This window comes from Antrostomus carolinensis, unplaced genomic scaffold (assembly GCF_000700745.2).
Source record: "Antrostomus carolinensis isolate BGI_N321 unplaced genomic scaffold, ASM70074v2 scaffold25406, whole genome shotgun sequence".
NCBI lineage: Eukaryota > Metazoa > Chordata > Aves > Caprimulgiformes > Caprimulgidae > Antrostomus > Antrostomus carolinensis.
In genome coordinates this window covers 10,417-35,070 of record NW_010321538.1, presented here as the reverse complement: position 1 = coordinate 35,070, position 24,654 = coordinate 10,417, and the positions used below count along the sequence as shown (strand labels likewise).

The window sequence follows — 24,654 nt, the reverse complement described above, 5'->3', positions numbered from 1 at the left end:
TGGGCAATAAAACATAGGATCTTTTACATAAGACACAAAACTGGGTACTTTAATGGGAGAAGAAATTTGCTGAAAAACAATCATGACTGCAAGACAAATACCAAAGATTGTTCATGTTCAGGAATCAGAAGTTTTGTTGACAGTGGCAGACTGCAAAGAAGTAAGAGGTAGCAGAGTGAGTTACTGGCCAAACATTGGCATGTTTACCTCATGAAGCTGTCTTTGTAAAACGCTCTGATGTGTATTTAAAGATTTACCACACGAGGAGTAAGTATTTGTTCCCAGAGGCTCGCTTGAAAATACTTACACCATTTATGCATCTGAATCTACAGTAGCTGTGCATTTTTACTTTGAATTCATTTTTATGTACCAAACAGAAACACTTAATAACCTATTCAACAACCCCCCCAAAAAAAAAGTTTCATGTTTAATTAATATGACAGTAGTTTCTTACTGAAGATAAAAGTGCATTTCAAACATCTTTTCAGGTGCTCTTACAAAGTTAATTTTCAACAGTGAAGGAGGAAAAAACTAATCTGATTAAATCAGTTTTTATCTCTGTGCTGCAACAGGAAAAGTCAATGAAAAGAAAACATGAGTACTTGCCTAAATAAGGGAAAGTACTTTTTTCAGAAACTCCGCTATATGGTATCTAGCTGTACTTTGTTGCCTGGCTGGTTTTATCTGATTAAGATTTGCTTGTAGCTTAACATTGCACAGATATTTCCCCTTTCACGTTTTGCAGACTTGGCATGCAGCTTTGGCAAGGACTGCGAGGGCATGGGCAAATAAATGCATTTTTTAACATAACGTATACTTAGTACGAAACATCACTGCCATCCTCATTTCACAATATTGGCCTCACTGAAAGCCTCACTTTTGTTTCATTGTATTGGTAGTACATTAATTTAATAAAAGAATCATTTCAAGTTCTCTAGCTGCGAAGCCACACAGCTCTGAATTCTGTAAGTTTGGAGATGCTGTTTGAAATAATCACAGTAATTGCAGAATGTCTGTGGGTACTCCTTAGTAGAAATGTTAACAGAAGGAGACAATCCAGCCAAAGTAAATTGTATTATTTACAAATCTTGTAAAAAAGGAAGGGGGAAAAAAAGAGCACATCAACAACAAAATAGACAATGCATTATATATTTCCAATTTCTCAGTGGTAATTCCATCAAACTTACTTCTGCTGAGAAAGTAAAGCTTTTTTTTGAACACTTAATATTTTAAATGGATTTATTCATTCCCATGTTTAAAAAATAAGCTTTGTAGTAGAATTATTTTAATCTAAGAGCAAACACATAATATTTCACTAATCTAAAACAGACAATAATTTTAATGTCAAGTAGATTTTATCTAGTAAAAGTAACTCTAATTTCTTATCTCAGTATACAATGATGCTTAGGCTGCTCTCTGTGCAAATTGCAGAAGAAAATACTGTGCAGTATACTAAGAGTGAAACTGTTACTGGACACAACAGTAGCTGCAAGGTTCTTTTTGAGTAGAGTTTGGATTGTGAAATGGAAATAGTTAATGTATACCAGAATAATTTACAGAGTGTTTTCTGTTTGGGTCTTTATGCACTTTTTAAATGTCTTTTCTCACTTACTTCCCCTCAAGTGTTAATTCTTGTTTCCTGTCTCTGGTTCTGCCTGTAACAAACTCAAAAGCAAGGCTGGAGGATTTAAGTTTTGCTGTTTATTGGTCAGTAAATCTTTAGAAGATTGGAGCTAGACAGTATCTTAGGAGAGTATTTTTCTTTTTTTCTCTGGCACAATAAATTATAAAAAGTTACGTAGCAAGATAGTTCCTAGCATTTTAAAATTTGCTGTTCAACCTTGTCTACATAGAATTCTGGAGGTCTTTGCACATTTCCCTTGGAGTGATATTCCCTTCTAAGCTTTCTTTCCCCTGATTAATATTTCTTGCTCCTTTCTTGTTACATGGTTAGGTTGTATCAAAATGTTCAATGTTTGTGCATTTCAGGCAGAATTACAAAGGAGACTAATCACTGGAAAAAACAAGCAGAGTGCATGGGTTAAACACCCATGTAAATGGACATGTAAAAGTATGAAGGACAAGGAAGACAACCAGAGATCCTCTCCAGCTGGGCAAGTACTTGTACTTTATAACAAGCTTCCTGTATTTGTGTTGTTGAGATAATGCTAAATCCTTTGTTGTGCACAACCTGCTGAAGCTGTGGTTCCATCAAGGAATCAGAGACTGACTGAGGTGGGAGGGGTTGTCTGGAGGTCCTCTTGTGCAACCTCTGTGCTCAGGCAGGGCCACCTAGACCTAGTTGCACAGAACCATGTCCAGAAGGCTTCTGAGTATCTCCAAGGATAGAGACTCTGTAACCTCCCTGGGCAACCTGTGCCAGTGCTTGGTCACCCTCACAGCAAAAAAGTGTTTCCTGATATTCAGTGGGAACCTCCTGTGCTTTGTTTTGTGCCTGTTGCCTCTTGTCCTGTCACTGGGCACCACTCAAAAGAGCCTGGGTCTGTCTTCCATACACCCTCTCTTCAGGTACTTACGTGGTTCAGGAGGCTGCTATCTTCCACAGCATTATCACTGCCTATCTGTCTTCCCTTCACAATCTTTAGCAGAGCTGTCACCAAAGCGAGGAGCCACCCTTTCACACTTCCCTTACCCTTTGGTTGAGGGGAGGGAGTGAAACAGCCTGTCCTTGAGGGGCAAAGTAGATGTGATAAAGGGCCATCTTGACTGGCAGGAGGTGGGCACCACAGGGGAAAGAACACCTACTAATCTCCTGGGCTTTGGTCCACGTGAGATTCCAGTACTTTGTTGAGAGAACGCAGCAAGCAATGCATTGTGATTGTCCTCAGTTAGGCCAAGGGGTATAGCTGCAGCAAGCAGCCCTCTACACATTCCCCAAACCAAAACTACAGTAAAACTACCTGCAGTCCAACCACATACTGATGGCCTCCTCTGTTAATTGTGAGGCTATTTACAGCCTCATTATTACAAAATAATTGCAAGATTTTTTTTAGCTTTTAATAAATGCAAAATAATTCTCGTGGAAAGCCAGTACCACCACCATCCTTTCATTTAATCTGTTTTCTGCCCTGAGGTGCGATTGTGTAATAGAAGTAGCAATGCATGTCAGAATATTAGTTGATTCACAGGTCTGGAAGGCCGGGTGATCTTGCAGCTGCCTTATCCCATAAAAAAAAAGAAACCCCAGCACATGTGATATGCAAATCCCAAAGCTTAATTTTCATTTGGTTACAAGATCCGCTGATTAATGCTGGGAAAGGGTTATAACGCTCTTTTTGTGAAAACATCAGTTACAGATGCCTGAGGGCAGGCTGGACTTCTGGTTTAAGTCTAGATAGAATCACTAGATGGAGCCAGAGTCATCTCTGCAGAAAAGCATCTCATAACCTGGACTACCCTGGGTCTGTCAAAATTTCCAACTTCATAAAGATCTCAGTTCAGTTTCCAAGCACAGAATTTCATCTACATGCATATATAACTGCAAGATCACTGCATTGCTAAATTAATGGTGCGGTTTTAGTGTGTTGATAGTTTTTGTGCAAATTGCATGTAGTTGTAATATAATTACGGCTTTACATTAAGTCTAGCTGACCAAAGGCTTTAGATTGTTGTAGATTGCATGGGCATTATTAGAAAAGAAAAAGAAAGATAAAACATACTTACTTTCTAGTCTCAAGGTAATATTCAGCTGGAGAAAGAATAATTGGCAATAAACTCAACTCAGCCCTGGTTTAGAAAAGAAGCAAGACGACTTTCAAAAGAACAAAGCAATTCATTTTAGAAGCAGGGGAGAGAGCCATTCACCATAATGATCTGAAATGTCATAATTTGTTATAAGGATCTCTCCATTTCCTGGTGCTCTACACACACCATGCTGCCAGTGACACCTGAATGGTACCTTGTGGGCTTCAGGAGTGTACATGGTGGATTGGAAGGTCCTTGTAGACCATAAGCAAGCAACTGACAAGAGAGACCAGCCTCTGTGCTCTGGTAGGACAGAAGGTAATGGCACCCACAGAAAGAAACCTCCCTCCCAAGATCCCCTTCACCATCCCAGCCTGACCAGCAGTCTTCAATGTCAGCAAGATGCCATCCTCCCATACATTTTAAAATGTCCCACCACAGCTGAGGGCCCCATTGGCTTTGCCAGTGCCCACGCACAGTTTCTGAGGTAGAGCATGACAGCAGAAGAGATCAGAAACTACGTCTGCTGTACAAGGGACCTTGGCATTGCTAGTGGTACACCAGGAGGCAGAGTCAGCAGGTGGATCTAGGAAATGTAGCTGAGGTCATGACCATCATACACATTTTCTGGAGGCGGATGGAGCCACAGCCAACCACTGATAGAGGAACAGGTAAAGTGATTAGAGCTAAAAGCCAGTGGATGGGCTGCAAGCGCGACTACTGCCTTGGGCTGCCGTTCTGTCAGGGTGGGTGCTTCACCTCCTACTACCCTTTACTTGCCAAGGAAGGTGTGACTTTGAGATGACTGGTAGTGCCTCATGCATCTTTTCGTAAGGACATGACAGGATCAAAAGCGTCTTGCACCCAGCTTGCTGTGCCCACAGAGAAAGAGAAAGTGGCCAGTCTCCTCCTACTGTTGACTTCGGCTTGGTCTTTCTTAGACGAATAATTTTTTAGAGAAAAACTCTCTCTGACTGGGAGAGTTTCAAAGCACAGGTAACTATTGTAAAAGAAAAGAGGAAGAAAATAAAGTAGTTGTTCAGTTCCCTCTCTGTCTGGGTCTCTTGTGCCTCTGAGGGCTGTTTATTGGTAAGGACTGTGTTAAGCCTGTCCAACAAGAATAATTAGAGGCCCCCTTTTTGTTTCTTTCCCAAAAGATCCAAAACACCAGAAGCCCCATCCTCCCCATCTTTGTTGCCTTCTACAGATGCCCCTACCTTCATGGAACTGGTCAACAAATCATGGCAGGGCTAAGAGGAGGGTGTGGAGAGTTAGGAATGCATGGACATCATAAACACATGCACAGAAAGAACTATTTAATTATATGCCTTCCATTAACAGCCTAGATAGGTATAGCTGTGATGGTGGTGGAGGGCTGCAGCTCCTTCAGCCTCTGAATTAGGTGTACGGCTTGTTACAAGACTCTGGAGCATATCAAGAGTACTATTTAAGAGGGAAAAGCCACCATGCAGACAGAGGAGGCAACACCAGAATGGTAATTTACACAGGTGTATAAGGCCTAACCTGCAAAACTGAGCAGGGAATCACACCCATGAATGTTGTTTACAGTCTACAACATATTTTCTCTGTAAACTTACCTAAATCTGAGTCACGAGACCTTAGTTCTTAAAACATATGGTTGTTCTTCTGCTCGCATGTTTATACAATTTGGTTTAGGCTTGAAAGAAAATTCAGCCAGCTTACAGAACAGTTGGTGAGACAATATCCCAGCACAGCCCATCCTACTGCCCCAAGAAGTGACCAGACTTGAAATGTTGCACCAGGAGAGCTAATCCGACAGCCACTCTCCGGGAGCACAGGACGTTCCTCCAGTGGTTTCAGTCTATCAGAAAATGGCAAATGGCTAATGAAGGAGAGAATCAACACAGACTCAAGCCTGGGATTTCCAAATCATACTTTTGTTACACACCAAACCAGGTCAGAAGGTCTGTTCTGCAGCAAGCTGCTGTTCAGGAACTTTTTTTTTTCCTCCTGTTGAGGTGCAGTTTTCCTAATTCTGTTTGTTCCTTGAGTAATTCTGAAATGGAAGCAAGATCCTGCAAAATGATTGTAATTGAGCTGCTATGACTAACTTATACTGTAGGAAAATCAGCTGAACAGCATATTTGTATTTTGTCAAAGCTACGATTTTTATGGTTGACGCAGGTTTTAGGAAAGCTGTTCTGCAGCATCTCTTCAGATAAAACCTACAACCACAGAATGATTTGGCAGTCAACCAGACTGGAACACACTCAAAGAAAAGAGAGAAGTATACCTAGAGTGTTGCTCCTTGCTAATATGCATGGCAGACGCCTGTTTCACCCTTTGACAGCCAGCTATGATGTCAGATAGAGCTGTACCTTATGAAGCAATTTCACTTCCTGTTACCGTGACACTTTCTAGTGGTTCCACACCCAGAGGACAACCTCTGAAGAACTGCTTGCCACTATTATCTCCACCTAAGAGATTTTTCTTTAAAAAACTTAAAAAAAAATACTGAAAGCGTTGAAGAACTATGAAAATAACATTTTTCTTTGCTGCATTTTTCTTACTGGATCTCTTCGCTTGCTGTCATACTTATCCACAATATCCCTTGCCTGACATAGAAGATGCAAAGTTCATTGAAGACTGTGTCAGAGCTCACAACATGTTTCGATCCAAAGTGAACCCACCAGCCAGCAATATGTTTCGCATGGTAAGGAGGCGTTTGTGATCTGTTTGAAAATTAACATAGATTGTGCTGTTTATTTAACTCATCTTATTCTTCATTTGCTTTGTGCTTTTCTTTCAATTTCTGTCAACAATTTCCGTACTATATATGTTAGCTCTTCATAGGAAATAGAAAATGCATTAATTTTCACAGTACTGTTCAGTTTAAATAATTTGAGAGAAATTCTTTGTTTAGGGTCGGATTGCCACTCTGAACCTCAGCCAGAGCAAAGGGCTGTACTGCAAAAAATAGTGTTTGGTCCTCAGCATTTCATTTACCTCTTTCTAAAAGAGATAGTAATCTGTTTTATGTTAGTCCAAGTTTCATACAGGGAAGCCGTTTGGTAATAAAAAGCTCCTGAATAGGCAATCTGCACAACAGGATTTGTTGAAAATCTATCATCTCCCCTTGTTTCTTCCATTCTAGAACATGTGTTGAAGAAAGGGATTTGTCAGGACATCCATTTAGATATCTGATCTTCATTTGCTGTAGCAGAATTTGAAAAGTGTGTATACTAATATCTGGGCTGGAAAGCAGTGCTTCCTATGAATACAACGGGTATCAGAACAGAGCATGGATAAGTCTCAGCTTGTTCAGTGGAATACATAAGGAAAAAGGTAAATAGATAGCTGAGGGAGGTAGCTCCAGTCAGTTCATATCATTACTCTGCATTGCTGGAGAGGAAGTTAAATGCATAACTGCATGCACAATATGAGCAATTTCCATGAAAGGAAGTTCATAGTAAAGGGGTAAAATTCAGACTACTTGTGATTTTAATTTCTTGCCATTTAAAAAAAAAAAAACAAGATTTAATTCAAAATGCTAGTGCACAAGAGCAAACTTAGCTGCACAGACCAAGGAATGCAAGCCTGGAATAACAGCAGGACAAATATATAGAAACCTCTTGAATCAAAAGTGTTGCATTGTATTTAAAAGCTCCTGATGGATTTTTGTTCTATGACTTTTTTTCAGCCTTGAGCTCATGCAAGTTTTTATTGTCCTTAGCATCATGTAGCAAAGAGCTGCACAGCCTAACCACAAATTGTGTGAAGATATCTCCTTGTGCTTGATTTGGACCTGTTAATTCCTAGCTTCATTTGATAGTCTCTGCTCTTTGTATTGGAAGGAGCAGGTAATCATTGCATGTTTACCTACTTCACACAAGATGTCCAGCTGTCTCTGATCAAAGTTGCAGAGCACTCTGTTTCTTTATGAAAGCCCTCTGTACTTGAGGATGACCATCCTCGTCCATATTCTCTCTGCTCTTTCTAGTTCTAGTGTCCCATTCTTAAGGGGGGTGCTGTGCTGCACACAGCATTTAACAGGACTTCTACAGTGGTGTAATTATATATCTGGTTTTATTCTCCATTCCTTGTCGAGGACCTTCTAACACTTTATTTGCTTTTTAGACTACTACTAAACATTGATTTACAAGTGGTAATAGCCATCTCCAAACCTGTTATTATAAACACAAAGTCAAAATTATTTGTGTTTTTTTTCACATCCCTTAACTTACATTTCTCTATACTGAATTTTTCCTGCCATTTTATTGCCTGGTCATTCAATGGCATGAAATCTTTCTGCAAGTCTCCCAGACTGGTTTCTCAAATTATCGCTTGTGCCACTCAGGATGGGAATGGTTCCTCCTCAGCACAGCATTGAGCCTTTCATTTGCTTTGGCCACACATTGAGGAGGGAGAAGAGCAAAGAGGCAGAAAGGGCTGGGAAGGGAGCAGCTGTGACTCTTCCCTCCATCCTGGCCAGCAGAACAGAATTCCTGTCTGTTCGAGTGATAATTGCAAAGTGCTAATCACTGAACAGCCATCAGCTTCTAGGCATAAAGTTCCTCAAGCCCCTCTACAGCTAGTGGTTTCATCCAGCTACCTTCTCTTAGGACTAGCAGCTTAAAGAATTCAGTCCAGCTCTTAATATTTTAACAAGTCAGATACCACAGGACAGTGTATAGATACTACTTGTCCTGCAATATTTAAGAGAGAGAGAATAATAATAATAAAAAAATGCTATGTGAGTAAAAATTTCAAGTCAGAGAAAGAAACTGAATGCAGGGATGAGAAGCAGAAAAGAGAAGAATCCTTATGAGGTTCTCTTTAAAAATATTTTAATTTAGCTAAGTCACTGCAGTACAGGTTATATTATGTTTTCTTCCTTTTCTACAGTCCTGGGATGCTGCTTTAGCTAAGACTGCCAGAGCATGGGCAAAGAAATGCAAATTTAAGCACAATATCTACCTCAAAATGCCGGGGAAGGTACACCCCACCTTTACCCCTGTTGGAGAAAACATCTGGACTGGCACAGCCACCATCTTCTCTGTGGATGCAGCTCTCAGAGACTGGTTTAATGAAGTCAACAGCTATGATTTCAACACCAATATCTGTACTGGCATGTGTGGTCACTACACCCAGGTGAGTCTTACATGCCCAATGGCTTATAATGTAATGTTTTCATAGAAAATCCAAGTACAGGTTTGGAACAGACTGACTGCTTTGGAACAGGAATTACTGCAAGAGTTTTTACCCTCTGGTTTATTGCTGCATGAGATTGGAAATGAATATTCTGAGCCCCAGTGATGTCCAAGTCCTACTTTCGTTTATGGTGGAAAGGGATTATCCCCTGACAATTTCATGTTTTCAGGGGAGCCAGGTAATAAATGCAAGAACATCTCTCAATCAGTAATTTGTCTCAGCTGCCCTTTGGGTTGTTGATGTTGCTCCTGTGCCAGCTGTTTTAAACTTCCACAAGATCCTTTCCTTCTCCTTCTTCCCTTAATGCTGTTGCTGTTTCAGCCTTTGAACAGGTGCATTACATGTTTCCCTTTGCTCTTCAGGTTGTTTGGGCAGAGAGTTACAAAGTTGGCTGTGCAGTTCACTTCTGCAATACAGTTGAAAATTTTCCAGGACTCTTCAGAGCAGCGCATTTTGTCTGTAACTATGGGCCAGCGTAAGTTAATTATGGTATTTGAGGCTGGGTTTTTTTTAATTATTATTATTTTTTAAATATACTGTAGCTGACCTGGTATCAGACTCCAACAACAATGGGAGCAGTTGTAACAAACTCCAGAAGAAGCTACGTCCATATGTCACCAGCCTAAGGGAAACTTCCCCCGGCCATTGAGAGCAGAAGCTGATGGACATAGCTAGATCTGTAGAAAATCCTTTTCTAAAAAAATCAGGCAAGCATATCATAGCTGAGAGCACTCACCATAAACAAGATGATGTAATAAATTCTGTTTTGACTTCAGTTTCTGCAGGAGAAGTGGGGAAGATGCAAGCTTTCTGCTTGAGAAATATTACATCTTTCTGTGGCCCCACCCAAACTTCAAATGAGACATTTTAATTGAAGAAATAAAAGGAAGAGAATCCTCTAGTTTATCTCTTACCTCGCAGTTTCTGAACTTGAATCTTACAGCTTTGTTTTTGAAATGCATGTGAGTAATATGAATATACTAAAGGCAGATTCCTGTATGCTTACACTGAATAATACAGTATTGCCTGAGAAGTCTCATTAATTTAAAGTGTCGAGAGTCACCCATGCCAGTAAGAGTTTTAATCTGATCTAAAAGGAATTTCAAACGATTGCAATGATCAGGTTTTGGATAAAGGGATTCCCCCCCTCCCTCACCATAATAGCTTTTCTTGATAAATTATTCTAACAATCTGATGCAACTATGTATTTAAACTGCTTTTCAAATGACTAAGCTAACAAAATACTGTTCTTCTGCTTTGCAGGGGGAATTACCCAAGAAAACCATATAAAGCCGGACGACCATGCAGTGCATGCAGTAATGAGAAGTGCGTAGGCAAGCTCTGTGGTAAGAATGAAGTGATCAACTAAGAAAATTGCATAGAACTAAAAGTGGCATAATTATCAGTGGAAATATAACAAGTCAATTTGCACTAAGTACATAGTGGATCTGTAGCCCACCACACAGCAGCAGTACCAAACCCTGGTAAGAATCGTATAAGAACAAATTCATTGAAATACTTTGCTGGTGAAAGCTCTCAGAGGTAGAAGCCAGAGTTTCTGATGAAGTATCTGTTAGACTGCTTTCTGCCATTTATCTCATGAGGAAGTCAAACCTAAAACCTAAAACCTTAGCCCCAACAAATATTCCCCATCTGGTTCTTCTTTCCTAGCAGAATTAGTATATTTAACTTCTGCTTTCTTGCTTGTTTAGTGTGTGCTGTCATGTTTTCCAGACAGTTGTAGTTCTGAACCAATAAGACTATACTGAAAAGTTTATTTCTAACTTCCACAATTTTCTGAAATACAGCAGTGACAGATTGTTTTCCCACAGCAGTTTACAGCTGTGGACCTTTATGTCATTACACCTAGTCCCAAATTAGTCAGAAATAGGGGTTTTTTTTAAATAAACAGATATAAAAGGACATGCAACAATGTCTTAAATATGAAGTTTATACAGAGGTTTAATGGGGATGGTCTCTACTAGCAAGGCTTAGATAGCTTCAGCTGTAGAAATGGTTGACCATTTGGTACTCTTATTTTTTTCTGTGATATCCTGCCTGAATCATTTTGAAGTCTCAGACTGATGCATCACAGGAAAACTAGAAACATCTCAAAGACTATGGGGAGGGAGGGAGGGGAAGAAGAGAGCTTTTAAAAATTAAGTGCTAGATCCTACAACCTGTTTTACCATATTCTCCTATATGGCAAATCAGCAATTCTAATAGGATGCACATAGGCAATTCTGCAAATGCATCAAAGCTCCTAGTAAAGGTGTACTACTGTGATAAATTTAGTAGTTCACAGAATCACAGAATGTTAGGGATTGGAAGGGACCTCGAAAGATCATCTAGTCCAATCCCCCTGCCAGAGCAGGAACCTAAATGAGATCACACAGGAAGGCGTCCAGGCGGGTTTTAAATGTCTCCAGAGAAGGAGACTCCACAACCTCCCTGGGCAGCCTGTTCCAGTGCTCCATCACCCTCACCGTAAAGAAGTTTCTTCTCAAGTTTAAGTGGAACCTCCTGTGTTCCAGCGTACACCCATTGCCCATTGTCCTATCATTGGGCAGTTATATTTGCCTGTAACTACTTATATTTGGTTTGTGTATCAATTTTAAATAAATTCTATGTTTGTTTTTATTTGCGATTCCCTGCTCTCCATGACACTAATTATTCCTAATACAGCTGCTTCTTTTCTGCTCTCTTTCAATTCAGTAAAAAATATGAGCCCCACACCAGCTGGGAGCTGCTCTTGTTGGCCTGTTTCCCCCTTGCAGGATATTTGAGGCACTGACTGGCATCATCAGTGCAATCAGCCAGGCACCAGCAGTAGCTTATCTCTTTGCATGAAGAACCACCATTGAATGATACTCACATTTATTTCTTCTTCTGATCTCTTTACAGAAAATACAGAACGTGAGAGGCTGATAAGTATGTATGGATTTGTTTTTGATTGCTTTCATACAAGTATGGCTAAGTTTGGTGGGTCTTAAGACCTCTTTCTTCACTTTTTTTTTCAGATTATAGCTACTGGTATCCAGACTGGGATACACAGCCCCAGCCACCACGGCCCCAGCCCCCCAGGCCTCCCGTGCCGCCGTACATCCCACCCACTGAGCATTCACATCCTTGTTGTGACCAATACTGTCTCAGTGTTTCCATTTTAAGGCCACTGTTTTTGGTACTGAGTACTGGTGCTGTTCTTTTAGTACAACACTGGTTCCCACACACATTTTTCTATGAGTAATGATCAATTAAGATACTGATAGTGATCCTACCACTGTGTTACTCTGAGAGAATTGCACACATTTTAAAAAAACACTTGGTCATCTCTCCATTATTCTTGTGAAGTTCATCCAGCATAGAAAAGGCTTCTTCTTTGCTTAAGGCAAGATAGAAGTGGCTCTGCATGAAGTAAGTATAATTTATTGGCAGTATCTGCAACGTGCTTCTATGTCTGTATGAGCCTCCTCGTAAGCATGTTGCAGCTACTGCCAATAAATTATACTTACTTCATGCAGAGCCACTTCTATCTTGCCTTGAGCAACGAAGAAGCCTTTTCTATGCTGGATGAACTTCACAAGACCGCATAGACTATATATTACTATATATGCTAATAAGCCTGGAAACCTGAGGCATCACAAAGACCTGTCTGAAGCAGCACACTGTATCCAAAAGAAGAAATAACTCACCTCATTTTCCCCAGATAATGGAGATTTAACTGCCTGTATTACTTTTTATGAGCAGAAGGAGTAAAGCTTGTCCTTTACTGTATATCTGTACAGTACTGTATACTGCCTATGTGTATCAGTCTCCATTAAAGTTACTCTGTTGTCAGTTGTACTATTCTGTTCTTCTCTTCTCGAGTTAAACTTTGTCCTCCATAGCTAGAAGAATACCAGGAAAAGTTGACTGAGCGGGGATTATGATGGGATGTCAATGGGAGAGCTTAATTTTAGGATGTCAGATGGTGACAAAATCTGAAATGCAAAATAGATGACAGCCGTCCTGGGCTTGTAGGCAGGGGAAGGGGAGGAGCAGGGAGGAAAAGCAGGAGAGGGAAGATTAAATGGACCCAGGACAGATTCTGGTTCAAGAATGGAAGCTTCAAAGCTTCCCAGCTTCAAAGCCCAAACCACTAATGGATCCAGTTCATTTTTAGAGACATTTAGCCCTTGACTCCTATTGTTCCTATATACATTTGTTAGTAAGGGAGACAAACACGTCTTTCAAGCTAAGAGATACTGGCTGATATTAGCAATTCATAACTGTGCTATCAACACTCAAAGCTGTTTCTCCTTTATCTTAGTCCTAATGTTTTGAGGACACAGTGACTCACACTCTGAGCCATGTTGCAGCTCTTAAGGAACATGACATCCCATAGAATATAAATGAGCCCCAAATGTTTGGGCTTTTGTCATAGGCTGCAAAATGTCACCAGGCAAGAATATACATATTTAATTTCACAATTGTCAGTTCTTGTCTGCTGCCATATTTTATATCTAGCAATAGCAAGTAGGGTGGGGGTGGACAAGTGGTTGGGAGGGGACACAGCTGGGACAGCTAACCTGAACTGACCGAAGGGATATTCTATACTATATGTGTTCAGAAAAACAAACAAACAAAACTGGGGTAGAGGAAGAAGAAAGGTGGGGGACTGGTTTCCAGAGTGGCCATTGCTCAGAGGCTATCTGGGCATCTATCTGCCTTTGGGGCTGGTGAGCAATTGCCTTTGCATCACTTGGGGGTTTTCTTTGCTTGTTTCTTCCCTCATCTTTCCATACATATTAAGCTGTCTTTATCCTCACTTTCTTACTTTTCTTCTTCCTGTTTTCTCTCTCTGTCCTGCTGGGGAAAGGTGAGTGAGCAAGTGGCTGTGTGGGTGCTTGGCTGTTGGCAGGGGTCAACCTATCACATTATTCTGCTCTAAAAAGTGGTCTGTAGGGAAGTTGTGAACATAGTGTTTCTCATCCATTATTCCCTCAGAGGGCCTTTTCATCTGTAAGCAGTCTCCCCATGAATAGCTGGGGGTGTGTGACCCACAGGACCTAATGTGTGCTGCTGGGGCTGCTATTGCAGGCCCACAGTGCGACCCCGGACCACCAACTTGAACGTGGCCTTGCCACCAGCCCCAACACCTACAGGACTGTATGCAGAGCATTGGTAACTGGAACCTGCAGCCAGGTGTTCAAAGGATGCAGATTCCTAAAACAAAACATGGAGTGGGAAGAAACCCAACCTCATTCCCACAGAGGTGTCCAGGTTTGGTTTGTGGGAAAGTGCCTGAGCTTGATGGACAGGTGATAGTTAAGCACAGTGTGAAGAAGAGGGTGGTCATGGTGGTGGGTTCAAGCAGGGAGTGTTGAACACCCGAGGCAACATGCATGGGATGTCAGCTCCCAAATCCTGGCTGTGAAGCCCAGTGTGGATTCTGGGCACCCAGCACAAGATAGCACCAACCTTCATAGTGTCCAGCTCTGCTAGGGGCTTGGGTTGCAGGAAATTAATTACAAATTGCTAAAGCTTGGAAGGAGAAATTGATAGCAACACATAGCAGAAGCATGTGATCACAGGAAAAACCCAGCAATAACTGTGGCATATTTAAATTGCAGTTCTCAGCCAAACTTAGCCCTCCAATAACTTGATGTACAAGCAAAGTGATTTTTCATACTGTAGTAAAAGTCACAGCTCAAATCAATTCTTTCTCATGGCATTTGGCTCAGAGTAACAGCCTTAACAGTAATGCTATTTCCATGAAAAGCAGAAATTTTTTCCAAAACTTTGCTGCAATCCATGGTGATTGCTATGGATGGGATAGTGTGGGACAAAGAAACAAAAACAAAGATGCCCAAAGGACAGGAGAGAAGCAGCTTGCCCAGCACAGTTGAAGAAAGAAGAAAAAAAAGACAAAGCTGCCACAGCTTGGACGTGAATTTGTAGCTTAATTTCCTTATTCTCATAGCAACACTCATGAAATATGACTCATTTCCTGTGACCAACGCCATATTCAATTACCATGGCTAAGATAAGTCCAGCCCACAAACCTTCCAAGCAAAACGCTGCTGGGGGAGCTAAAACCACCTCATACAGCTGAAACACTCTGCTTTTAAAGCTAGAAGACCAGAGGCTGAGAATCATGACAAGCAGATTTTCTGCTTGTGTGCTGGCTTTACTGCACTTCTGTCATTCCTCTGACTCCTATGAACCACCAGCATTGCCTGATATTGGAGATCCAGAATTTATTGAGGAATGTGTGCAAACCCATAACAGATTCCGGTCTGGAGTGAATCCACCAGCCAGCAACATGCTCTTCATGGTAAGGGGATCTTCATGACTTATGTGCAAGTGTGTAGCACTGGTGGTGTTTACGATTCTCAAAGATTATTTTTGTGATCAAATGAAAAAAAAAATACAGAAAAGCAGCCTCCTAGGGTCATATGAGCTCCTTCTTTTTAAAGGAGAGAAAAAGGCTGTGATTATCAGATGGCTTTATACAATCAAGTACATGCATAGTTTTGCCTGGCTTGATTTCCTCATTTGAAACTCAAGATTTCAACTGTCAACCTAACGCTGTCGTTTTGTGCTGTGAAAAGCCTCCTCGTTCCAAGGCACCGCAGCTCAACAGCCCAGGGTGTAATTTATGTGCAGACCTAAGCACAACCTTTCATACTTGAGTCGGCAAGAGCAGAGACTGTTGCCAAACGATGTTGGAGAGCTTTCTCTAAGTTTTCTTTGCAAAGCTCTCATGGACTGAGCCAACAGAGCAGCTGTTCCTAGGTGCTGGGACTGGGGAGCAAGCCAAAAAGCAACAAGTGCAGCAGGAGTACTGGAGGCATTGGGTGCCATGCTGTTCTGCTGCTCTGCCTTCTCCCTGGCCATGTTGGGGGGCAATATCTGCAGCCTGTGCAAAAGACAGCCTGTTGTGATTCAAAATATACCCCAAAATGGACACCTCTCATTTCAGATGGCTCATGACATTCGTCTACCGGCTGGGTGGCACGTGTAAAACCCAGCGAGGAGAAAGCTCTAAATGCGTGTACAAAGCTGGGCTTATGGCTGAGAAGCCCACCTCTGATTTGTGAGGTGTTCAATTCTAGTAGCTTGGGAGCTGTCTCTTGTGGCATACATCACCTTTTGTGCTTTGACTGGGTAATACTTGAGATATCATGTTTATTCTTGGGATAATATCCATAGATCTTTCAGATGAACCATAGTGATTGTCCTAATTCTGGCCTCTTTCCTTTTGCTCCTCTTTCTTACCATCTCGCATGGTCACCACCAGAAGAGGATGTAACCTTGTCCGTGATTAGCAACACCCCAACTGAAGTTCCCCCTCAAAAAGTAGCTCATTTTCCATTTTTGGTTGTCAGACACTAAGAAAGAAGTGCCCATGAGGGAGGGGTAAGTGAGCAGAGAGCAAGCTCTAGTTGCAAGCCTAACAGGAAACAATTTAGTTTCTCTTCTAGATGCGTCTTTTACTTCTGTTTTCTTAGCCAGGCATCCTGAACTTCCGGTACATATTGTCCAGATTCTGTTTTCTAGATTGCTTTACTGGCCCTGCACCAACAAAATCTTGCTATGATGTATTAAAAAGCAGTATTCATATTTTTAAATTGTGCCTAATTTTTCCTTTTGAAAATGAAAGAACTGAAATCTTTAAAAAAAGGCTTAAGAAACAAATAAACAAAAAAAAGATTATTACAAATAAAACAAGAACAAAATAATGGTAAAGGTTTTTTTTAAAACACTGCAAAAACCCTAGTCTTAAGTATGACCTCTCCCAGGAATAATTTAACATAGAGAAAGCAGTATAATACATGATAAAATCTATTATAAAAGTAAAAGCATTGGAATTGAAAACAGCATATTTCTTAATTTTTGAATGGTCTTTAGAACTTCAAAAATCAAGAAAAGAAGATGACTCATTTATTTCACAGGGAATTTCTGTTTGCTGTAGATAACTATCCAGCCAGATATGTAAAAATGAAGACTATGAGCTCAAGGCATTTCCTCCTTTTGGAAAAACAATTTTTAAAAGAAAATAAAAGACTCTCCTTAACTTCAAGTAACAAAGCCAAATCACCTAAATTTGTAATACATTTAATACAAAATGAAAGTGCTCATCTAACTTTTTTTAACCTGACAAATGTGACCCCTCTCTCATTCAGCCAAAGCATTGCTTAGGTCTGTTCCAAGGCTCTTCCAAAAGCAGCAGAAAGAGTCTTACCAACTTCATCAGGGCTTCACAACAGTCTCCTTTGACTTACTGCTGCTTTGCATCACTTAGCACTTATCATGCGTTCACTTTCCCCCACCTAAATCAGCAAGCAACTCATCTAAGTTATAAAACCAAAACTGAGAAATAGTTAATGGGAAAAAAAAAAAAAGTAAATACTATTTTCTCAAACAGCAATGAAATCTACATGGAAACCTCTCTGTCCTGTACATTTTTCCCCATGTGGTTTAGTCACATCTTTTTGCATAAAGGCAGTTTCACAAGCAAATGGGGAGTGCAACTGTAGTTCACACACCAAAAAAAAAAAAAAGGGAAGTACATTTAATATCTTATTTTACCTTTAAACTTATTATTATGTATACCTTTATGGAACTCTAAATTTATTGTTAATACTATTATAGGACGAAGGAGAAAACAGATGTATGGACTCTTAAAAAGCAGAATGTGAAAAACAAGGCAGTGAAGCACTAAGGTGCATCCAACACTGTCATACCTCTTTCAGCATAGTCTTCTCCTTGCCACCTCAGAGCATTGCCAAAATGTGAGCTGCCACCTCTGTCTCAACTTGCAGTATCTCTTGGACTGGCAGATAACTTCTGTACAATGCTAGATTTTATTTGTTGTCCTTAAAAGTTATAATCTAAGGAATATCAACTGCTCACTTGAAATAAGATCCCCTGCCCCAGGTTTAATATTCTGTACACTGAGTTCCTCGTCAAATTATTTGTGTGTTAGTTTTGTGGGAAAATACAGCCCCCCCTGCAAATGTTTGCCATCGGAAGAAATGGAAGACATAGGTTACAAAGTATTTTCAAATATCTGTAGATGTATTTTGGTATGAACTTGCAATTTTCAATTATTGGTAGCATAAACAATACACAAATTGTTTCAGACTTATCTACAGTACAAAAAAGTTAAATTACGTGAAACATAGCCTAAAAATCTAACAATCACCTTTTCCTTAGTCACAGTTACTGATCCACTCAAAATGATTTCTCTAGTGATTCTATTGTTTGCAGAAGCAACTGAAATATTTTAATCCGTATAGAAAAGGACAAATAAAAAAAAGTTTATTTTTAAAAAAATTCCAATCCAAAGTAGCTCAGCAGTGCTGAACAACTTCATTTACATGACACAAAGAGTAACTAGAAGTACAGTCATACACTCATGGTACTGCATTTTCCAGGAGGTACAATACTATATTTTCTCAATCAAGTTGTGTGCACAAGAAAACCCGGAAAAACCAGACCCTACCTCCAGTGCAAACAGAAGACATTTATATAATTCAACTGCTTAAACAACCACTTTCTGAATAGCAAGTGAACGAGTGATTCCACAAATAGGAATTCAGTGCTAACATTTGAAGCCACCAAGCACAAAGATGCAAACCAAGAGGTCTTGTTTAAACTGTTCCAATACTCCCAGCATGCTTGGGAACTGACCTGCAAGCAGTGGCCTCAATGCACGAGGCTGCACGAGACTCCAGTCTGATTGGTACGGTAAGTATACTGCCCCAATCCCCAGATTGCCTGTAAATCCACTGTTTAAATTGAATTAATGTTCTATCATGGCTAACATGTCCTGGAAATGCATATTGCATCCCAAACACTGCATTTGACTGATTTACAGATCTTGGTGTCCAACAAACTAGTCAGCCAAGATCACCCACCACCCCCAAAACTTCCTCAGTTTTAATGAGTGTCTAAGGTCAAATCAGAAATGAACCTACAAGCCAATTTACTATGTAGCTCTGTAATTCTCAGCAGAAGCAAAAACCAAATTAACCTGAAACATATATGCTACTGAGATCCAGCTTCTCCTTAAAGTTTCTCTGAATTACGGCATTGCTAAGATACCAAAGTGATTTTTAGTCATCTTTATTTTGCAGAGTTGGGATCCAGATTTGGCAAAGACTGCGAAAGCCTGGGCAAAGAAATGTCTGTTTAAACATAATACATACCTCAAAGAACCAGGGCAGGCTCACCCCAAATTTACCCCTGTTGGAGAAAATCTCTGGACTGGCTCACTTCCTGGTTTTACTGTGCAAGGAGCCATCACCTCTTGGTACAACGAGGTCAGCGCCTACAATTACGCCACCAATAACTGCAGAGGAGTGTGTGGCCACTATACGCAGGTAGGCATTGCATTTCTCCATCTAAACCATGAACCAGCATTGCCATTTTGAAACAGAAACTCTAGATTTCTGTTGAAGATTCAGTGAACTCTTTCCAAGTGCTGTAGTCTTATTTTCTGTCTGTGTGCATGAGATGTTCTCATGTCCCCATTTTAGAGAGGAAAAGAGTCACTGCATTACTTTTTTTTAAATGTGCCAGTTGTATTTTGTTTCCAGGACAAAAATAGGACAGCTCTCAAGCAGTCAGATTTAGCCAAGCAGTGGCCAAAATCCAGGCAACAGCAATGGCCATGGGCTGCAGTGTGTGGTAGGACGAGGTCCCAGCTCTGGCAGGCAGCCTCTGCGTGGAACTATGAGCCATGCCAAGGACTAGGGAAATACTGGCATGTAAAGAGATGTCTGCAGCTCTGCAAGCATCATGTGCGTGTCTTTCCCAACCATGATTCCCAAAGAACTAACCAGAGCCGTGGGAGAGCAGGATGGTTCACAACAGTGGCTCTAGAGTTTAGATTTTTGATCTAAAGCTATTTAATATCTTCTGCAGAGATTCGTATCTGCATTTAGGACTTGAAGGAATGAGCTGAAGCTGGTGGTTCTTGCTTACAGAGAAAATATTTGGATGCAGGAGCCATGAGAGGTGACAGTGTGTTCCTTTTTGACCTTGCTTAGAAGGACACAGCAAGAGTCAGCATCTGGAAACTGTGGTGAAATGCACCTCACCTGACACTAGAGCACAGTGCTGTTTACCATGTTGTTTGTAAAGGACCAGCCCAGATGGTTGCATGGGAGAGAAGGAGAAAATATTCTGACTTAGAATCAGTGGAGATAGTGACTGCATGTCTGCCCAGCTTTGGGAGGCATCCTTGGGTCTGCACCTTCAGGGAACCCCTTGTTCCTCTCCCTCCTTCTCAGCTGTGGAGAAGTTTCCCCTGGGTACAATTACTGCAGTTACCACAACCACATCCCCAGCATCTGCCTCAGCCAGTGGCCACCTGGGATGGAGAGGGTCCTGTGGTTCAGTCCTTCACTGTCTTGGGATGCAGTTGCCTATGGCTGGTGTCAGCAGCGGCCTCTGCTCTGCCACTGCACTGAGAACACACTCGGGAGCCTGAGGATTGTCACCTCTTCCCAGACATGGCACCAAACAGTCACAAACAGAAAGGGACAGACCTCCTCTTCCAGTTGGTAGAAGCACAAGTGTATTTCTTCATCTCCTGTGCTGCCAGGATCTCTCCACATCTCTTACACAGTCAGTCATCACTGCTGTTATATCGCCCTCAGGTACTGCTGTGTCCTCATATCCCCTTTGCTTCTATCATGGGGTTTGTTTTTCCAGAACTGCAGCATTTGGCTGCACTGTCATCTTTCAGCTGGATATAGGATGCTGGATTGAACTGAATGGCTTCTGATAGACAGAGGATCACTAGATGATGCAATGCCCTTGCCTGTAGGTTATCATGGTCATGGCCATGATGCTAAAAGGCAGGACTGCGGCCCAGACACACTCCTTGTCCCTGCTTACCCCGTGACATTAGTGCCTTCTGGCAATTTGCCTATACATACCCGCTAGGTTTAGTATGGGGGCAATCAGCCCTCCCAGGAGCTGTAGGAAAGCTAATGGATTGCCATGAAGCAAAGGAGACGAACTACACCTTCTCCTTTGTCAGAGAGGAAAACTACCTGTTACAGCCAGTTATTCTTTTTTTCAGAGTCATTTTAATAAATACCTGGTGAATTGCACAAAGCAATAAAGCATTTTTCAGAACAAACTATGACTTTGATATCCACCACTGCTGCTTTCCTCCATGAAGCCTGCCCAAGGAGTGCTTCTCAGCCAATTCATTGTCATGAAACAGAGAAGGGCAGGTCTATTCTGTAACACTTCAAATGCTGAAACAAAGCTTTTCTCACTGGTGTACCTGTCTGTCTTTGCAGATTGTTTGGGCTACAAGCTACAAGGTTGGCTGTGCTGTCCACTTCTGTCCCAGGGTGGCGTACTCCTCCATAACCAATGCAGCACACTTCATCTGCAACTACGGGCCAGCGTAAGGTTTTTCATTACAAATATTTCACAGGGTTTGGGTCCTACCCCTTCCCTCCTACATCATGCAACTTTATTAGATCAGTCCATCTATTTGTGTGTTTTGTGGGAGGAAATGTTTCCCCAAATAGAGAAAGAGGTACATCTCTGTCCTATTAGCTTTTTTTGCTAGGTGAGGGCTGTGTATTGGAGCCAAAAACCAGCACTGGTAGAAAGGGTAAAATATAAGATGCTGACATGAAAATACAGAAGCGATCACTTGAAAATTAATCCCTTGCTCCTGAGTGCCAAGATGGCCCCAGACAGTTGCCAAAGTGCAAGCCCAAAGTCTGAAAATATTTCCACATGTGTCTGCAGAATTAAGCTTCTAGGTCACTGGTTTGAATAAATATTGAAGTGTGCAATGCTTGCAGCTGCAGTCTTAGCAGCTGAGGGATGCTCGTGAAGCTGGGGCTCAAGGCAAAATTTTATCCAGAGGTCCTTCATATGCATAGTCAGTAGGATATGATTCTATGATTCTATATCCAGCTAGGATGGATGTTTTTTACCCTTCTCCAGCTAATTAATGCCACCACGGTCTAAATACAGCTTTAAAAGCTTTACATGTATACTGTATTGGCCCAAGGTCAGGCCAGCCCATGAACTTCAGCCAGTTTGGCATTCTTGTTGCCCGTGCTTCATCCTTGGAAGAGTATGTACCCCTGACCAGACACCTTGAAATTGCACAGCTGCTACTGCGCCAAAGCAGCAAAACCACTCTCTCCAGAAGCCCCACACTCAAATGGGCTGAGGGGCCACTGCCTCTGCTGGTTGGCAGGGACCCCGTGGGGAAGAGGAGCTGTGCCCTCACCCTCAGCAGCCCCCAGCAGAGCAGGCAGGGCTATCTCTGGGGAGCCAAGGGGGCTTTAAAGCTGGGCCCTTCCCTGCTTGGTGGGGACATCGCAAACGCGTTTGCATACCAAGAAGTGGAGTAATATCATGTCCAGCTGTTGCTTTTGAGAAGCAGCAACTTAAGTTATTTATTTATCTAGTTCTTAACTATTTTCAACTCTGCCAAGCACCAAAGCGAGACACATGCACAATTTCAATTCCTAAAGTGAATATATTCCAAAGGATATTGTTGAGCTTAGACCAAGCAATGAAAAGCCTTGCCGAGAGTAATGAGGCTTTACCACCAAGTTTAGCACTGCTGAGATTGTATGCATATAAAATCCCTCAGTGTGTTTACGGGCAGTTTGAGGCACACTGTAAATCTCACTTTGGACATGCTCCAAGGAAAGTGAAGCACTGCGCTGTGTTTGGTGCAGTATCAGAGGTGGACAGGTAATACTGAGCCAAGAGCCTGGACAGAGGTAGCTGGTGCCACTCACCACTGGCAGAAGGAAGGAGCAGGGGAAGACACACATCACTTCTAAAATATTTACCAACAAATGCATGACATCACAACCTATGAGAGATTCTGCAGCACCAGAGATTCCTCTTCAAGGTTGAATACACACGTACATACACAGTAACTGAACTTGCTTTTGCTCCCATAGCTAGAGCCAGCTTTGAGAGCCCACAGTCTCCACATACACAAATTATCCAGCTCTGAGACTATTTTAATTTTGAGGTTTGCAATACTGCTGTCCCCGGGTTCCTAAATAACAGGGCACCCCATTACACTTAACCTCTTCTACTTCGCCGCATGTCTTGGGCACAGGGCACTCAGACACACCATCCAGAAACCATCTCCCTATCAACACAAGTGAAGCAAAACCCAGATTAAAAACTAATTAGCAGTAGCTGTTAACATTCTCCTGCCAAGGGCAGTTTGAGAGCAGTGTTACTTTCCTTTGCAGGGGGAATTACCCAAGGCGCCCGTACAAGACGGGAGCAGCATGCAGCGACTGCAACGGCGAGCAGTGTGACCATCAGCTGTGTCGTAAGTACAAGACAACCAGCCCTCCTCCCCAAGCAGATGTAGAAAGGGAAAAAGCACACAAAAGATAGTGGTAGGAGGCAGGCACAGTGCTCTCCTGTTCCTAAATATAGTCTGAAAAATTGCAGTCAGAAGCCAAGTGAGCTGTGATGCATGAAGAGGGGGGAGGAGGGTGGAAAGAGCCTGTTTTCTTCCCCAGGAACTGACAGGATGGGGTCTGCCCTTTGGTTGCTGGAGGGTATGACACAGGAAATATAGTGGCTGCAGTTTAAGGTGTTATTACCCCCACCAGCAGTTACTGCTTGCAGAAATGGGAAGCACAAAAGGGGATACATGTCCCCTCCTGGGGGCTTCAGGTTGTTACCTGGTGCATGAGCTGCAGCTTGAGCTGGTGCAGGTCCAAGCAAGCCTTGTCCCCGCTGTGCTGCTGCAGGATGGGAGAGCTACCACGACACTGCCAAAGCTGCTCGCTCCACTGAATATCAGCCAGGCCATCTGCTTTCCCCTAAGCATTGGGAGAGAGCCAGGCTGACATGCGAGAGCCCTTCGCAGGGGTGCGGTGCTCAGCCTGAGTCCCTGGCAGCCCACCTGATTCTTCTGCAATTGGCTTTGCAAGGGTTGGATGGAGTCAGGAGGTGAGGAGACCTCCTGCAATTCCTGTAAAAATGACAAGGTGCTGTGCTGTGGACACCTACCCACGGGGAGCTGAGAGTATGGTCACACTTTCCCCCAGCACTTGACCTCAGGTGAACTAATGGAGTAGGAAGGTGGTGTTAGAACACCAGCATTGCGGGAACAAGTTGTCCCTGACACATGGGACTGTTTAATGTTAGATACAGGCTGAGGATCTTAAATGCAAGGCACTGGGTAAAAGCCAGAGTAATCTTGGAAAGCATGCCTTGGGGAGCAAGTCCACTCTATGCCAGCCACTGGTGGGAGGAGAAATCAACACAGTGCAATCAAGCACTTCTCAGCAAAGCCCTGAGTCACTGCAGGGCTCTCCTGAAGACAGCAGGTCTTTGCTTCTTCCCGGAAGGAAACACAGCTCCCACAGCTGTATTTGTGAACCCACTGTGAGGCTCACACTTCATTCCTTTTTTATTAGACTAAAATTGTTTATAACGTGTAAGTCTGCTTACATTCACTTCTTTTCTCTCTCCAGAAAACGCAGAGCGTGACAAAGTCATTAGTAAGTACCACCAGAATTATTGCTTCCATTTGTTGCCTTTGGTACAGTTACACTTGAAAACAAGTAACTTTTTTTGTTCATAGGTGATTCCAGGTGGCGTCCAGACTGGGACAGACCTGCCTGTGATGAGTACTGCATCACCATTATTGCTTTAAGGCCGTTACTCCTTATACTGACAATTCTGGCCACCTGGCTCCTACCAAAATACTGGTCTCTAGCACCCACCAGTGAGTGA

The 24,654-nt window shown here is 42.1% G+C and overlaps 2 protein-coding genes across 2 annotated transcripts; both read left to right on the top strand.

Moving 5' to 3' along the window:
• Positions 1-6,134: 6,134 nt before the first annotated feature.
• Positions 6,135-12,145, top strand: LOC104526512 (glioma pathogenesis-related protein 1). Its single transcript, XM_010169974.1, has 6 exons — positions 6,135-6,400; positions 8,593-8,838; positions 9,261-9,373; positions 10,162-10,244; positions 11,803-11,829; positions 11,919-12,145. Exons 1-6 carry the CDS (start codon positions 6,221-6,223, stop codon positions 12,143-12,145), a joined length of 876 nt encoding a protein of 291 aa, XP_010168276.1. The 5' UTR covers positions 6,135-6,220.
• Positions 12,146-15,034: 2,889 nt separating this feature from the next.
• On the top strand, positions 15,035-24,654 carry GLIPR1 (GLI pathogenesis related 1). Its single transcript, XM_010169973.1, has 6 exons — positions 15,035-15,214; positions 19,023-19,268; positions 21,204-21,313; positions 23,151-23,233; positions 24,393-24,419; positions 24,503-24,654. Exons 1-6 carry the CDS (start codon positions 15,035-15,037, stop codon positions 24,652-24,654), a joined length of 798 nt encoding a protein of 265 aa, XP_010168275.1.

Bases quoted from the DNA above. Each gene is read 5' to 3' on its own strand.
- LOC104526512 (XM_010169974.1), top strand. From the start codon at position 6,221: ATGAAAATAACATTTTTCTTTGCTGCATTTTTCTTACTGGATCTCTTC. The intron at 8,839-9,260 runs GTGAGTCTTACA...TTTGCTCTTCAG, and splicing joins TGTGTGGTCACTACACCCAG to GTTGTTTGGGCAGAGAGTTA. The intron at 10,245-11,802 runs GTAAGAATGAAG...ATCTCTTTACAG, and splicing joins GTGCGTAGGCAAGCTCTGTG to AAAATACAGAACGTGAGAGG.
- GLIPR1 (XM_010169973.1), top strand. From the start codon at position 15,035: ATGACAAGCAGATTTTCTGCTTGTGTGCTGGCTTTACTGCACTTCTGT. The intron at 19,269-21,203 runs GTAGGCATTGCA...CTGTCTTTGCAG, and splicing joins TGTGTGGCCACTATACGCAG to ATTGTTTGGGCTACAAGCTA. The intron at 23,234-24,392 runs GTAAGTACAAGA...TTCTCTCTCCAG, and splicing joins GTGTGACCATCAGCTGTGTC to AAAACGCAGAGCGTGACAAA.